The sequence below is a fragment of the Peromyscus leucopus genome, chromosome 13, assembly GCF_004664715.2.
Source record: "Peromyscus leucopus breed LL Stock chromosome 13, UCI_PerLeu_2.1, whole genome shotgun sequence".
In the NCBI taxonomy this organism is placed as follows: Eukaryota; Metazoa; Chordata; class Mammalia; order Rodentia; family Cricetidae; genus Peromyscus; species Peromyscus leucopus.
In genome coordinates this window covers 4,072,189-4,088,719 of record NC_051074.1, presented here as the reverse complement: position 1 = coordinate 4,088,719, position 16,531 = coordinate 4,072,189, and the positions used below count along the sequence as shown (strand labels likewise).

The 16,531-nt window shown below is 53.3% G+C and overlaps 1 protein-coding gene across 3 annotated transcripts in view; it reads left to right on the top strand.

Moving 5' to 3' along the window:
- Ngef (neuronal guanine nucleotide exchange factor) overlaps positions 1 to 16,105 on the top strand; it is a 99,644-nt gene extending 83,539 nt beyond the window's left edge. For 2 of the 3 annotated variants that reach the window (XM_037210067.1, XM_028876267.1), the window contains 10 exons: positions 4,525 to 4,685; positions 6,136 to 6,288; positions 7,828 to 7,957; positions 9,024 to 9,098; positions 10,539 to 10,628; positions 11,455 to 11,618; positions 11,999 to 12,154; positions 12,977 to 13,056; positions 13,743 to 13,847; positions 15,219 to 16,105. In XM_037210067.1, coding sequence (XP_037065962.1) covers positions 4,525 to 4,685; positions 6,136 to 6,288; positions 7,828 to 7,957; positions 9,024 to 9,098; positions 10,539 to 10,628; positions 11,455 to 11,618; positions 11,999 to 12,154; positions 12,977 to 13,056; positions 13,743 to 13,847; positions 15,219 to 15,409 — 1,305 coding nt within the window. In that variant the 3' untranslated portion in view covers positions 15,410 to 16,105. The remainder of the gene's footprint in view (positions 1 to 4,524; positions 4,686 to 6,135; positions 6,289 to 7,827; positions 7,958 to 9,023; positions 9,099 to 10,538; positions 10,629 to 11,454; positions 11,619 to 11,998; positions 12,155 to 12,976; positions 13,057 to 13,742; positions 13,848 to 15,218) is intronic. The other variant, XM_037210066.1, reaches the window with a different exon arrangement.
- The last annotated feature ends 426 nt before the right edge of the window (positions 16,106 to 16,531 follow it).

Here is a 16,531-nt window from a genome sequence, read left to right as displayed (position 1 = left end):
CTTTATGTCTGACCGTCCATCACTGCTCACAGCTACTGCCCAAGGAGCCCAAGCTGCCATCTCCTCTAGTAAGATTAACAGTTGCCACTGACCACCCAAGGCCAATGTATTGTTGCAGCCCAGCTGCGCACGGCAAGCAGACCTGTCACCGCCTTCACCAATGGCAGGGCCACCTGGACCAGCCTTCCAGGAAACAGCGCATCAGCCAGCTCTTAGCCTGCACAAAGGACCCATGCAGGGCGTCCTGTGATTCTCATGGTTCTTGGCAGCTAACAAATGGAAGAGTGGAGATCTAAGAACACCACTGGGGGACCAAGCTGTGATTCATAAAATTTGGGTCAGTCTCACTGGGTGTTCTCTGAGGATGCCATCCAGCAGCCAGGCTAACAAAAGGGATGCGATGGTGGTACTAATTCACGAACTGTAGCAACAGCTGCAAAGAGGTTTTGTTCTCTCTCTCTCCACACATACACACACTATACAGACTCACAAACACATCCATATATATATATATTCATTCACACAACCACATGCTCACACTCTCAGCTACTCACTCAAATACACATTCACATGAACACACACGCACACACACGCACATCACTTTTTCTTGAATGTGATGGGCTAACTGAGAAGAAGTAAAGAATCCAGCATAGGGGTGCACACCTTTAATCCCAGCACTCAGGAGGCAGAGGCAGTCGGATCTCTGTGAGTTCAATGCCAGCCTGGTCTACATCGCAAGTTCCAGGACAGCCAGGCCTACATAGAGAGGCCCTGTCTCACAGGAGGAGGAGGGGGAATTTATTCTGACTCGGTTCCAGAGGGTCTAGCCCATAGCCGGCTGTGGGCTAAGGGTCAGGCTGAATACCATGGCAGGAAGTGTCTGTGTTGAAGCAAGGCGGCTCACCTCACACTGGACAGAAAACAGGGAGAGACGGGAAGAGGCTAGGACAGGGAGTGACCACCCCCAGTGACCTACTTCTCCAGCTAAGCCTCATGTCCTCAAGTTCCCACCATCTCCTAAAATAGCAGTTGAGGACCAACTGTCAACATATGAGCTGGGGGTGGGTAGACAGCTCACATTGAAACTTCATCTATATATACTGTGTGTGTGTGTGTGTGTGTGTGTGTGTGTGTGTGTGTGTTTATATGTGTGTGTGTGTGTTTATGTGTGTGTGTGTATGTGTGTGTGTATGTGTGTGTGTGTGTTTATGTGTGTGTGTGTGTGTGTGTGTATGTGTGTGTGTGTGTGTGTTTATATGTGTGTGAGAGAGTGTGTGTGTATGTGTGTGTGTGTGTGTGTTTATGTGTGTGTGTGTGTGTTTATGTGTGTGTGTGTGTTTATGTGTGTGTGTGTGTGTGTGTGTGTGTGTGTGTGTTTGTGTGTGTGTGTTTTGGTTTTTCAAGACAGGGTTTCTCTGTGCAGCCTGGCTGTCCTAGAACTCACTCTGTAGACCAGGCTGGCCTCAAACTCAGAGATTCACCTGCCTCTGCCTCCCAAGTGCTGGGATTAAAGGCCTGTGCCACCACTGCCTGGCCTACATACATTCTTTAACCACACTCTGGCACATCTCACTACCTGATGTTCCCTGAGAGATGTCATCAGTCTGCCCTTCTCTGCTCCCCTGGGATGTAGCTGCATCTGGGAGGCGGTAATTACCACCAGAGCCTGGTGCCACACCAGCCGGTGCCCAGCGTGTGTGGGGCGCAGATGGCTGAGCAGACGCCTGAGTGAGGAGCACAAGGGCCTGGGTCCCTCATCTCTTATTTCTTTTAAGGTTTTGTTTTGGGTTTTGTTTGTACTGTAGATCATTAAATAGAGGGCCTTCCACATGGTGGGCAAAAACTATACCACTCATGCTCCTCCCTGGGTCCCTCATCTCCCCTGTACAGCCATGTAAAGGCTGGAGTAGCTGAGAGTCGAAGCAAGATTGATAAGGAAAAGACAGCCACACTGATGTGGCCAACAATGTGACATGCTAAATAAAGATAAGCATCCTGGCCAAGGAAAATTCACAGATGACTAACCACCTACAAATGGAGAAGAAGGGGGGGTGGGGAGTGGATGGGCTCAGCCAGCAGCAGCTGGGACTCAGGACAAGGCCTGCTGGGTGTCAACCACAGCATAGCCAGGCCCAGATGTCCCCAGACACTGGTCCTCACAGTCACTGGGACAAAAGCTGTCATCAGCAGAGTGAGGGGGCACTTGCAAGCGTAGTCTCAGGTGTCTCCGACAGTGTCCCTTAGAGCCATGGCATCTGACAGACATGCCTCTTGCGTTACTGTGTGGGAATATCAGTCTGTGATACAGTTGTCTGTAGTGGGTTGGGCTATTTACGTGTGCTCAGTTATCTCGGCATTCTTTTGAGAAGTTAAACCTAACAGAGGATTGTGGCAGAGAAGCTTCCAGAAAACTTCAAGCCCAATGTGGCCTTCTTGTCTGAGCTGGCTTCAGGCAACTATGAAAACCAAAGACAAATTCCCAGCCAGCATGTGGTCCCAGGGCCACAACTCATGACATCTCAACCCTATGGGCACTGCCTCAAGTCAAGTGCTGACCAGGAGCCTGGGGTCTGCTGTGGCTGTGATGTAGGCTTTCTTATTGTTCCTGCAGGACATCTCCAACTTACAAATATATTCCTTGTCTCAAAGGGCCTCATCACGCTTACTGGTTGGCAGGGCTTCACAGGAAAGAAGTAACTAGAAACACCCAGTTTACCCTGCTTGGCTGGGACCCAGCCCAGCGGGCATAACAGAGCCCAGAACATGGAAAACCCTCTGATTGAATCTGGTTCTCACATCATCAAATCACATGACTTTGAGGGTGTCGTTCACCACTTTGCATCTGTGTTCTTATGGTGAAATGGGAGCTTCTACATATTCCTTCTCGAAGACCCCAAGGATTAAATGAGACAGCATGGGAAACTCATTGCCCACCTCTGCCACCACCACCCAGGCACATGTGTTCTAGGGACAAATAGCAGCCCCAAGAAGGAGCCTTCCAGTCTCTGGCTGCCCAGGCACCACCCTGGTCCCCACCTCCATCCTTTCCTTTCCTTTAGAGAGATATCTAGAATGATGGTTAGTTCTGACCATCAACTGATACCATGTAGAATCACCTGGCCTGTCTAGATCAGGGTGGCCTGTCAGTGTGTCTGTGGGGGGTTGTTTGATCCTCTATCAACTTAGGAAGATCCAGACCAGAAGTTGATGGTACCATAGCCTGAGCTTGGGTCCCGGACTGTACAAAAGAGGAGAGAGTGAGTGAGTAAGTAGATGGGATTCATCCTCTCTCTGCTCTTGACTGTGGGGGTGACGAGCTGCTTTAAGTTCCTGCCTCAACTTCCTCAAAGTGGTGTGCTGTGACCTGGAGGTGTAAGCTGACTAAACCTTTCTTGAAGTTGCTTTTATCAGGATATTTCATCACAGCAATAGAAACAAAACCAAACACCTAGCATTGCGGGTAGGACCCACCCTGACTCCGGAATGGTCTCCCCTCAAGACCTTCAATTCAAGCACAGCTGCCAGGATCCATTTTCACCCTGGGGCACAGTTGCCGGTTCTGGAGAACGGGGTGTAAACATAGATTTTGCGGGGTCAACAGTTCAGCGGGTCACCTTGTCCCTTCTTCAGGCGTCTGAACCAGCCCCGGGTCAAGAGACAGTGGAGAGTGATTGGACAGACAGTGGGCTTGGCTGCCTCTGGTTTCAGGGTAGAGTTTATAACCACGAAAGGCAAGCTAGCCAGGCCTGCTGCTGGGTTGTTTTGAGTTCATCACTTTGGTAAGTCGATGTTGATAGGTGCCCCGAAGGCTTAGTAGATTTTGTGTTTCTTTTTTTCTTTTTCAAAATGAAAATCCTTTTCTTGATTACAATATAAAACCAGATGCTAAAAGAAATAAATAAAAGAAATAATAGAGGCTTACTTAGGATTTTTCAGATAATTTTTTTTTTTTTTTTTTTTGGTTTTCCGAGAGACAGGGTTTCTCTGTGTAGCTTTGCACCTTTCCTGGAGCTCACTTGGTAGCCCAGGCTGGCCTCGAACTCACAGAGATCCGCCTGGCTCTGCCTCCCGAGTGCTGGGATTAAAGGCGTGCGCCACCACCGCCCGGCAGATAATTTTTAAAAAAGTATAAAAGTCATCCAAAATCACACCCTTCCTGATGGGCATCTTGGTCTGTTTCCTGTAAAATGAGGGCAGGCAGGGTCCTGCCACCTGATGGTTGCCCTGCCTGTCTCTACACCAATAACCATGGGCGAGAGTCATCTTTGCCATCATCGGGCTCTGTCATAAGGCCTGCCTCTCATACTGCTTTTCCTTCTATATTATTATGGGTCCGTAGAGTGCCACCAGGTGTCCTTGTGGCAGGCTATGACAGTGAGTTTCCCAAGAATGGAGGGCTTTCTTCTTCGCACTGGGATGGGTTGCCTCCTTCCACACACCTGCCACCACGGGCCTCGGTACCTCTGCATCTCAGCATTCTCAGCTCTCAGCAGGAACCACAAGGCCCCTTCTGTGTCTGCACAGGCCATGTTTGAGCTGGTCACCTCCGAGGCCTCCTACTATAAGAGCCTGAACCTGCTGGTGTCACACTTCATGGAGAATGAGCGGCTGAAGAAGATCCTGCACCCATCCGAGGCCCACATCCTCTTTTCCAATGTCCTGGACGTCATGGCTGTCAGTGAGCGGTGAGTCCTGGTGGGCCGACCTCCTCCATCCCTTCTCCATGCCAGGGTGTGTTTTGAATGCTCTGGATTTTACATAAAGGAGTAGGATAAAGTTGTACATCTAGGCACTGGGGAGGCGGCTCATTGGGTAAAGTGTTTGTCTTGCAAGCACAAAGACTTGAGTTTGATCCCCAGAAGCCACATGAAAAGCCAGGTGCAGTGGGACACACTTGTATCTCCAGTGCTGGGCATGTGGAGACAGGAGAATCACTGGGTCTGGCTGATCAACTAGCCAGTCTAGCCTAATTAGTGAGCTCCAGACTAATGAGAGATTGTCTCAAAAAATTAGGCAGATGGCTCCTGAGGAGTGACTTCTGACCTACACACACAAGTGTACAAAGGCTCACCATCTTCTCCAGCACGTTGGCCAGTGGTACCCACTCCCCAACCCTCCCCCCACATGCCCCTGTAATCCAGCTCTTCCTGTGATGCACAAGCCCTGTGCATCCTTACGGTGCTGTGAGTTGGAGGACCCTCCCTAACTGGTTGGAGTGATAGTAAGTTGAGTCTTAGGCATGAAACCCACAGGCAAGTCTGTATGGGGTCTCATGACAATTTCCAAGGTCATCTGGGTGCGACCGCTCACCCTTAGGTGCCCAGGCCTAAATGTCCCTGCAGGCCAGTGCCAATGGAGCCCAGACTGTTCCTTCCCTCTCCTCTCCCATGAGGCATCCAGCAGTCCAGGAAAAGATGTGCGATCTGTGTTTCCTGAAGTTGGATCCAGAAGGAGGAAGTGAATTCCTGTAAAGGGCTCACTGAGCAACGTCCCAGCAACCTGGGCAGCCAACTTTCCACGTTCACATGAAGCAGGGTGTGGCAGAGGCAGCTCACCCCTTCAGTGGAGGGTCACTCTGTGCCCAAATGCTCTTCCAGTCACCCCCTTTGCACTGATATCTGCCTGTTCTTTTATTTGTGCCCCCCTCCCCTGACACCTGTGACCATCCTATCCAGTAACTATGGCTCAGTGAGGCCAGAGCAACCTGTGAGATCTCTGAGCTTGCTTTTTACCTATCAACTTGAATTTTAATTTGAAAAAGTCCAGAATACAGACCTAGAGACATCATGTTACAAGCCCTATGTGTTGGCCGCTGGCTTAATTCATGATGGACATGGGGTCAGTCTAGGTCCATCCGATCCCTGCCTTTCCCGGTACCCAGGGGACCATTGTGAGGCACGGCTTGGCTGCCATTCTGTTACATCAGTACACGCTTAAGAGATAAAGATGAGCCTCGTGCCTTCTCCCTCTCCACATACTCCTGATGATATCATCCACCTAAAAACACAGCTGTTCCCGACTGTGCCCAGATGTGCCACCAGCATGCAGAGGCCCACCCACCTTGTCAGCGAGTGTGCTAGTTTGTTTAGGCAGCTGATTTCCAGGTGCCTTCAGCCCAGACTTTGCCTCTTGCAGGTTTTTGCTGGAGCTGGAACACCGCATGGAGGAGAATATCGTTATCTCGGATGTGTGCGACATCGTGTACCGCTACGCAGCCGACCACTTCTCAGTCTACATCACCTATGTCAGTAACCAGACCTACCAGGAGAGGACATACAAGCAGCTCCTGTGAGTATACCTTGCCTGGGCTCAGCCATCCTTGCCTGGGCATTCCCCGAGAGCACACTAAGTCAGAAGTGGCCAGGCTGGTGATGGCATACAAATCTAGCATGTTCCTTGAGCATCATCATGTCACTAGGAAACCTTGAATCCACCTGTACTCCAGGAGAGTCAGCTGAAGCCCCCAGACCTGTGTCCAGAAGTAAAGCCTTGTAGGAAAGACTGTGTAGCCACAGGAATGATCCAAGGTCCAGAACATTGGAAATGTGGATGTGAAGTAGTGTGAAAGGCAAAGGTGAGCAGGAAGGCTAGTGATACCTGTCAGCTGGAAGCCAGCCTCCCGCTTCATGACCTTGCTTTGCGCCACGGCGAAGGGCTTTTCTTGTGGTACCCACCCATGTAAAAATAAAAGACTCTCCAGTAAGGCACCTACACTGGGGAAGCAAGACCAGGTTTGCAGTCCCAGTCACAGGCTTGGGGGTCTCTGGAATGCCCTGAGAAGACAGGCAAGGTTAGGGACCTCAGTAGGACAACTAAATCCACACAAGTTGCCTGAGGGGGCTGGCAAGCTCTGCCTGGCGCATGGCAGCAGGTCCTATGATGAGAAGCTCAGGGGTCAAAGGTGGCAGTTCTGTGACAGTCGCCAAGAAGCAATACCGCAGCTGGCCCCAAGGGAGTTTCTAGAGCAGTCATTTGTGACAGAGAGATCCCCATGGCTTCTAGGCTCTATTGTAGGTGATATGTCAGGACGGTTTCTGTGTGCTGCATGTCCTCTGTTCAAATAGTGTCTGGATTTTGATGGCTTTTCTATCAAGCCACAAGGTTAAAGTGGACATTTTAAAGTTCGAGCATCCCGGCATTTGAGTGCTTTCCAGTAACTGTTGGAAAAAAGTGGAGGGAATCGGAAATGCTATTTTTCAGATCAAAAGACAAGCAGAATAGGTGTTCCTGTCTTGCAGTTTGCAAGAATCTCCCAGGTAGCTGGTTACCATTGCCCTGGGCATGCAGACCCCCGGCCCCACTAGAAGTGGGTGCATGGTGCTGCCCTGCAGTACGTCTCTGGCCACTGCCACGGGGCCGTACGTCTCTGGCCTTCAGCAGCACTGTGCCACGTGGCCAAGCCCACCTGTCAAAAATAGCCCAGGCTCCCCTGGCAGGTGCCCCGCGCCTGCTGCGGTCTCCATCGCTGCATCACTACGTGGGTTTACCTTGCCACGGCTTCCTGCTGGGTGAAGTCATCTAATTGTATGTCTGATTCATAACCTTGGCTACAATGAGATTCTTACCCCTCCCACACAAATCATGTTTTGCCAAGTCTTCATGGCCCGGCATATGGAACCACTATTGTTATTTGACGTTCACATGAACGGTTTATTTTCCATTAAAAATAATGAGGAGGGGGAGGGAGCAGGAGAGGGAGGTAGATCTCAGCATGTGCCTGTGGTTTGTCTGGCCTCCGGGAGGCTGTGTGTGGGTGGGGGGGGGCATCTCCTGTTCACACCTCCAGGCCCTGAGCTCAGAGACAGTCCCCTGTGTCTGGATCTTCAGACAGGAGAAGGCGAGTTTTCGGGAGCTGATCGCACAGCTGGAGCTGGACCCCAAATGCAAGGGCCTGCCCTTCTCCTCCTTCCTCATCTTGCCCTTCCAGAGGATCACAAGACTCAAGCTGCTGGTCCAGGTGTGACTCCTAACAGTGCCCTGGGCTCTGCAGGCCTCCCCTGCCCAGGCCCTCTCTCCCTCCAGCTCCCTGCTGGTATTTTAGGGAATCCATTTGTTAAACAAGTCCTGTGGTACTCCAAGCAATGGGGGCTCAGCTCTCATTCCAGAAGGAAAGGTCAGTAGACATATAATCGGGAAGTGGGCATCACTGTGAGGATTAGGGACGAGTTAGCCCAGTCAACAGTGCCTGGCTACTGCCAACTGGAGGAGTCAAGGAAGATAAGATTTAACCTGAGGCTCAGCCTAAGGGAACCAGCATGCCAACATCTGGAAGAAAGAACATTATACGTACAGAAAGCTGACTGGCCCAAGGTCCTGGGGAAACAAGATTCGTCATAGAAGGGCCAGCCATGAGCTCAAGAAGCATGATGGGAAGGAATACAGAGACATGGGGAGCAGATCTGGGGGGAAGGGGGAATCAGGTTGACATTGGTCAGGGTTCATTGTGGCTGCTACAGAGTGAGAGCAGGAGGGCAGGGGTGGACAGAGGAGAGGGTTATACTTGGCCTGAGGGCGAGAGAAGCAAGGTGAGTGTAACTGAATGGAAAAAAACTGAGGAATTGGAGAAAAGACATTTCCATAAGGACCCAAGTCAGCAAAGCCTCGGGACCACCATGACTCGGTCTCCGGTGACCATCCCAGAAGGAAGGGAGGGGGATGCGGTGCCCTGTGTAAACATCATGTCTCACTGGGGACAAAGCTAGCCCTTAGCCCGGCCTGGGGACCAGGGCCGCTGCTTCACACCGCCTCTGCGCTTTGCTCCTGATGGACCCGGCTCTGTGTTGACACAGAGTATCTACAGGCCCCCAGGACCTGTCCTGTGAGGCTTCAACTGCCCATTGTCATCCTGGGCCAAGGCATCTGTCCCTGACCTGGCTGAGGATCTGGTGCCGTGGTCCATCCAGTGCAGGGTTCTGGGTGTCGCATCTGTGAAAACTGTGCTTGAGAGATGATGCCGCTGCCAGGGAGGGCGGGGCAGGGGATGTGGGAAGAGATGAAGTAACGAAGCTCCGCCCTGCCTTCAGAACATTCTGAAGAGAGTAGAAGAGAGGTCTGAGCGCGAGAGCACCGCCTTGGATGCCCACAAGGAGCTAGAAATGGTGAGTCGCTTCCTCCTGTGTGTCCCAGAGAACCACTGACGTCCTCTTAGCACTCTAGTTATTCTGAGGTTGACGGTTGCAATCCTGAAGAGTCACTGGGGCCGGAAGAACAGTCACACCCACTGGCTTCATCAGAGCCCTCTCCACACCACCTGACCCCTTCACGACGCTCTGTTAGTGTGCCCAGGGCGGATATGGAGGCGCCTGCCTGGCAATCCCAGGCCTGCTGCAGCCCACTGCTCCAACCCATCCTCCAGGATCCAGGTTATATTGGGATAGACCCTGACCCAGAGCCCTGTCCAGGAGTGTCTCCCCACCCCTGGTCCTTGGAGAAGACTCCTGTGGTGGGGATGGTTGTGTAGGCATCAGCAGCTTTCTCTAGCCTGTGTGCCCTTCAAGTGCCGTCTTGGGCACTTGGCTCATAGCAATGATCCATAGGAGTTCCTTCTAGCCCTTACTGGGCAGCGATGCCCTGGATGCGTCTGGTGGACCCCTCTGACCTGTGAGAGGCCTGCCAGCCCCAGAGGGGTGTCCCAGAGGTCAGCCAGGGCCAGTGTGTGTTTCCTATTTTAAGACCTTCTCTGCCTTTGTCTCTCTTTTCCTTTTGATGAAAAAGACACTCTGTTTCTCTTGTTGACTTTTCTTTTAAAGGGCTTATTTTTCCTCATTCATAAAAGTAATTGATCAAATACAACAAAATTCAGAAAATGAGCACAAAAATGTTTGACTACCCACACTCCCTTTCAACACGCTTTGGCCAGCACTCCTGAACAGATGCCTGCATGCACATACACATACATACATATACACCACGCATGCATGCACGCATGCACGCTGCCACCATGCTTTTTACAAACAGAGACTGTGTCTAAAGCACAGCCTCTGCTCTTCAGCTGAGTACATGTTAACGATTTCAGAGCCCTTGGGTACAGGGATATACTATGCTTTGGTCATTACTGTTTAAGTTGGTGACAGATTTTCTCACTCTAGAAGAGAACATCCTTGTAGTCGCTTCTTTGGGCTCTGCACGTTTTCACAGATGCTGACCAATCACCTGCCTCAGGCCAGGCTCTGCCCTAGTCCCCGTGAGCCATTTCAGGGTCTGCTTCTGAAGATGGAGGCCCGGAAGTCTAGGGAAATGCAGCGTTATTGGCTTGTTGGTTCCTGGTGCACCCCCTGTCGGTGAGAGGTCAACCTGGAGGAGCCTTTCCTTTCCAATCTAGCTGATAAGAAAGGCCATCTCCTCTTGGTCTGGGATGTTGACTTTCTAAGTCAAGGACAAGGCCCTAAATTGTTCCCCAGAACCCACAGGGTGTCCCACTTGGTTCCAGACTGTGGGGAAGAAGGAACGTGAGGCTGGCCAGTCAGTGTCAGCTCCTGGACATGCTGGTCCCAGTGGTAGCTGGGGACACCTGGCCCGACATGTCCTCCCTCTTCCAGGTGGTGAAGGCATGTAACGAGGGTGTCCGGAAGATGAGCCGCACGGAACAGATGATCAGCATTCAGAAGAAGATGGAGTTCAAGATCAAGGTGAGTCTGCAGGACCTGGGTCAGCCTGTGCCCAGCCATGACAGTCACACCCTGCCCAGAAGTGTAGGTGGTCCAGCCTGAACCCCTCCGCCCTCCCTAGTGGAGGAAGCCAGCTGTCATGCGTGATCACTCTGCCCAGGTTTGTCCTCTGAGAGCTGTGTGGGCAGGCCCACAGCTGCCTGCCTGTGTGAATCTGACAGGCTACCACACAGGCGATCCTGAGCAGTCCATTATGGGGATAGGGACTGTTCGAGGGATTCCCAGTGCCGAGAGATTCGCAAGTTACTTCCTTTCTCCAGGTTTCTGGTGACTTGGATGTTGGCACAGGGTGCCTACTGGTAGCCCCAGAATGCTGGGCATGTAGCTCAGGAGGACGGTACTTGTCTAGCATGAGCAAAAATAAAAGGATCCCAGAGGTCAGAGGTCAGGGTTTGGGAGCTGAGCCCACATGAAGGATGTGAGGGGTCTTCTGATACTTCTTGGGCAAGAGTGCCCAGCTCCTATTCCTGAGAACATCATCTATCTGCAGGCATGACCTATTTATCCCATGAGCACCAGTACATCCTTTCCTCTATGAACTTGACCTCTTCGGCTACATTAAGCAAGCTGAGCTTAATGGGATGATGACCACGCGCGCGCACACACACACAAGCAAATTCACGCCGACTGCTGTTTGGCTGCCAGGACTCTGGTGGTGGTACAGTGACCCCAGTGACCCCACACAGCCCTTGCGCACCGTATCTCACAGCTTTACTCCAGCTGTGGTGTTTGTAGGACCCTCACGAGGGGGCAGGGGGGATGCCACGTGACGCCCCCTCTCTCCCAGTCAGTGCCCATCATTTCACACTCCCGGTGGCTGCTGAAGCAAGGCGAACTGCAGCAGATGTCCGGCCCCAAGACCTCCCGCACCCTGCGGACCAAGAAGCTCTTCAGAGAAATTTACCTCTTCCTCTTCAACGACCTGCTGGTGATCTGCCGGCAGATCCCTGGGTGAGCCTGGCACTGACGGGCACCGGCGAGGACCAGCCTTGGTCTGGCCATGGTGCAGGGTTGTGGAGCAGTCATGAGGGTCAGGTTTTCAAAGGTCTGCTCTGCTCTTGCTCAGCTTTGGGCCACAGTGGAGCCTCCCTGAACCTCAGTTTCCTCCTGAAAATGTAGAAAGCCTGCACAGTGCCTAACACTGAGCTCAGTAAAGTGGCTGCTGCCCTGCCACACCCCAGGATGGGAGTTCTTCTAAGGAGCAGGGGACAGGCACACTGGGATTTTCCTGGGGTGGGGGTAAAGAGTGGCTAGGGCCGGATGCTGGCTCTTCCAGCCAGCCAGAGGTTCCCCTGAGACCAACCGGTCCACCGTGGCTCGTCGTTCCCCAGAGACAAGTACCAGGTATTTGACTCGGCCCCGAGGGGCCTGCTGCGTGTGGAGGAGCTGGAGGACCAGGGCCAAACGTTGGCTAACGTGTTCATCCTGCGACTGCTGGAAAATGCAGATGACCGGGAGGCCACCTACATGCTGAAGGCATCCTCCCAGTGAGTGTCCAGTGCCATGAGCCACACCCAATGCCACTGATAAGTCGGTCTTTCCCAGGTAAAACAGGCCTCAACACACATCTGTAGGAGGCTGACCTCTCACTACTCGGCACCCATCCTTCCCATGGGGACCCTGGATAGAGGGCTTTTGCAGGCTCTTCCTGTTGGGGTGTAGATGGCACGGGGTGGCTGCATGTTCCTGGGTTGGTGTGTGAACAGAAGAGCATGTCCTTCTTGTAAAATGGGATGTTTACAGCTGATTGCCCGTGGGCCACTGCCCCTCCCCTCCTTCTGTTCACTCTGTGTGTGGCCTCCAGTCCTTCACTCTCCCGGGCCTGAGCAATCAGGACAGCTACAGCACAGCCCCAGGCACTCGGGGATATGTGAGGCAGTAGGAATTGCTTGGTGGACCACGGAGCCCTGGCTTTCTCCTGACCTCCTCTGTGCTCAGCTGCCCCTTGACCGCACCCCACCAGGAGCTGTCCCCTGCCCTGCTGAGGCCCCAGGTTCTAGTTCACGGGATGAACAGGAAGTGGTGACAGGAAATGGTGATAACATTCCCAGCTTTGCCGCAGCTGAGAGACTTTGGCTTCGTTGTAACACACCTTTGAGAACTAGCTTTCAGGACCTCACGGATGGCTCCTCACTGTCAGGCTTCAAACCCCTGCCCTGGGAGTAATATGCAGGGATCCCCTGTGCAGCTAACTGAGCCATCCTGGAGCCAGACTCAGAATGTAGCTGGCGTGGGCGTCCGAGTCCACACCGCAGGGCCGAGTCTGTTTGCTCTGCAGTTGGGGCACCCTCTGTCCACTTCCTATGCAGGAGTGAGATGAAACGCTGGATGACTTCACTGGCCCCCAACAGGAGGACCAAGTTCGTGTCCTTCACATCCCGGCTGCTGGGTGAGTCCATGACTTAGAAAGGGGGCTCTCGGTTGGCTTTGGCTAAGACTCACTGGGCCTCAGCTTCAGGGTTCCTTGATTGCGTGTAGGACGGCACTTCTACCCCCACAGAAGTCCATCTTGGCACCAGCCAGGAGCTCAGTGCCTGTCTACGCTGGCTGCCTAAGCTTCATTCAAACTGGATGGTTAAGGAAGAAATGGAAGTCCCCGAGTCTTAAGAGTCAGGTGGCAGGATATTGGACCCAAACTCCAGGGTTCTTTTGGCTTTTCCAGTTGTCCAAAACTCATAGACAACCCAAGGGAGCATGAGCCTGGCTACCTTGTGAAGAAGTCACTGTCCCAGCCCGCTGGCCTGTCCTCACCCCAAGCTGTTTACTGGGTCACACCTGAGAACAAGAGGTTCTCCCTTCCTTCTAGGCTGAGAGCCCCATCATAGCTAGTGAATTCTTCCCTTCCTCTGCCTAGTGTTCCTGGTGCCTAACACAGCTCCCTAGGATGCGAGCTCCTCCCGCTCAGGGGGGACCCTTCTCTGATGTGTCCTGCCAGGTCCTGTTTTAGCTAGGACTCAGCCCCTGCTGCTGGCTGCTTGGTCCCCAGCACGGCTGCCTGTTGTCCCTGCTTGTCTGGATGTGGGACAGGGTGGGACCTGGGATGGGGACACACCGTACCACTCTCCCATCCTGCAGACTGTCCCCAGGTCCAGTGTGTGCACCCGTATGTGGCCCAGCAGCCTGATGAGCTGACGCTGGAGCTGGCAGACATCCTGAACATCCTGGAGAAGACAGAAGACGGTGAGGCCCCCAGGGGACTCGGCCACATGGCCAACCATGTCCCTCTCTGGGGAGGAGGGACTATAGCCTGGGTGTAAGACCAGATGGCACAGTTGGCAGGTGGGCAGGCAGAGCCCAGCATCCTCGCTGGCACTGGCACTACCCAGGACATCCTGCCTGAGCACTGGGACCAGCATCCGTTAGCCATTCCTCAGATTTCTGGGCCTTCATTCCATCCCATGAGCTGCAATGCCCCTTCCCCTTCCAGCAGGCCTCTCGGGTGGTTCTCTGTCTCTGTCCCAGCCTCACCTATGGCCTCAGCCCTCCCCTAAGAGGGGGCTTGACCCTGAGCTCAGCCTATTTGGCCACAAGCTTCTGGGGACACTTGTGACCACCAGGCCAAGAAGCCCTGTTCCTGCCCACCCTGTAGGTTGCCTGCAGAATTGGCTCCAAATGGAGTTTTTCTGTAGCCCCGACCAATTGAATCCCTATGTAACCAGTGTGGCTCCCTTTCTTGTTCAGCAGTCTCCACTTTTGTATATTAACTGTTCCTGATCAAGATCCCAGGAGTAGCTGGGGATGATGGCACACATCTCTAATTCCACCATTCAGGAGGCAGAGGCAGAAGGATCCCTGAAACTTTATGAGTGGCGTGGGCAGTGTGAGATGCCAGTGTCGTTACAAGAGAAAACAATCAAAATACCAGAGGAGAACAAAGGCTCCTTCCTGTTCCCTCCTTTGTTCCAGTTCATGAGTGGAAAACCAAGTGATCTCCACAGCATCCCTCTGGGGGTCTCAGGGACCCCCCTGCCCTTCCCTAGCATAATCCACGGCCTCACACCCCTCCCATGGTAGCCTGCAGAAGGCACTCCTCGGACCTGGGTAGGGACAGGCTGTTTAGCAGCAAACCTGGCAAAGACTTCTAGGAGAGGAGAGATAGCAGAGAAATGAGGTCGGGGCACTTGGGGACTCAGAGTGTCCCCAGTTTATAATGGCCACCTCCCAGCAACTGGGTGAGATTCTGAGAGAATATGCCCAACAAGATGGTAAGCTCACTGTCCAGGCTTGGTGGTCAGCTGTCTCCTACACTGACCCCTTGGGTGCCTTGTAGGGGTGGCCCTTCAAGTCTCCTATCCTGGTATGGGGCAGCCTTGGAAGGTTCAGAAATAGGCAGCCCCTCGGGGGAGAGCCTGGAGCCTGGTTCTTCACACTCCGTGGGCTTCTTAGCACACTGTAGGGGCAATCCAAGCTTAGGTGGGGTGCCAAGCCACTGCCCTTTGGGAAATGCTGAAATCTTGAGTATGGCTCAATCCTTGCTTCCCATACAGAGTGGAACCCTAGCCAGGGAAGGCCCAGCCTTGCCTCACCTTGACCCTGTTGCCTCCTTTGCAGGATGGATCTTTGGTGAGCGCCTGCATGACCAGGAGAGAGGCTGGTTCCCAAGTTCCATGACAGAGGAGATCTTGAACCCCAAGATCCGCTCCCAGAACCTCAAGGAATGTTTCCGAGTACATAAGATGGAGGACCCTCAGCGCAGTCAGAATAAGGACCGCAGGAAGTTGGGCAGCCGGAATCGGCAATGAACCCAAGCTCAGGCATCAGTCTGAAGGAGGGGTGTGGGCAGGGGGTGGGGGAACAGGCCCAGCAGAGAACCCTGACAGACACAGAGTCTTAGGGAGGAAAGGTCAGTGCCTTCCCAGGCAGCAAGAGTGGCTTGGGCCTGCACTGCCCCTGCCCACACAGTGGGGGCCCTCGTGTCCTGGCCATTCACATGCATACACACTGGCCACAGGCTAAGTATTTAAGCAGTATTACACCACCTCCTCTCCAGCCTCTCAGAGCTAGCAGAGCGTGGGCATGCTCCAGCGACCTTCCAGCAGCTGGAAGAGGCCCACACAGGGGGTCCTGGCAGGTCAGGTCCCTGAACTGCACGTCCTTCCCTCTTTGGAAGCGTTAAGAGTCTACCAGGCACACCAATGGGCCGCCCCTGCCTGAGGGAGCGTGGGCAGCAGCGCTGACTCTGCCCGCCCCGCCCCGTGCCTCTGCCAGCCCCTCTTGCACGGCCAAGCCCTGCCCTCAGCAGGCCTCCCGGAGCTTGGCTGAGGGTTCATGCCTCTGGCTCCTTGCAGGGCTAGATGTCACTTGTATCTCCTGGCCCCTGAAGGAGCCCAGGTGTTTTGCAGAATGAATGAATTGGTCACTGCATCCTTTATGGTCATGGTTTTGAGAAAAGCAAATATCATTTTTGGCTGCATTAAAAGCATCCTGTATAAAATAAGGGGTGGAGGCCTATTCTTTATCACCCTGATGCACACAGCAATGAGGCATCTGGTTCTGGGTTGGGAGGGAGGAGCAGTCTTCCAGGCCAGTAGGAGAAACCTCTCCCCAAGGAGGAGCTGCCAACACTTCCGAGGGTGCAGCTAACATCAGGTCTCAGAATGGGGATGGATTTGGCCTCTGCTCACAGAGGGACTCAGGAAAGGGCTCTCAGAGAGAATGGGGGACTCTTCCTGCTGCAACGTAAGTACACATTTACAACGCCACAGAGACCCTCGGGTATCAGTAAGCAGTGGCCCTTCAGAGGATCTGACTCCAAGCCTGGGACCCAGGCTCCCTACCTGGTCCAGACACTGGCCTCGGATGTTCCTCTGTGCCTTCAGTGGCAGCTGGTTCCCCAAGACCTGCTGCTGCTACCCAGGCCTGCA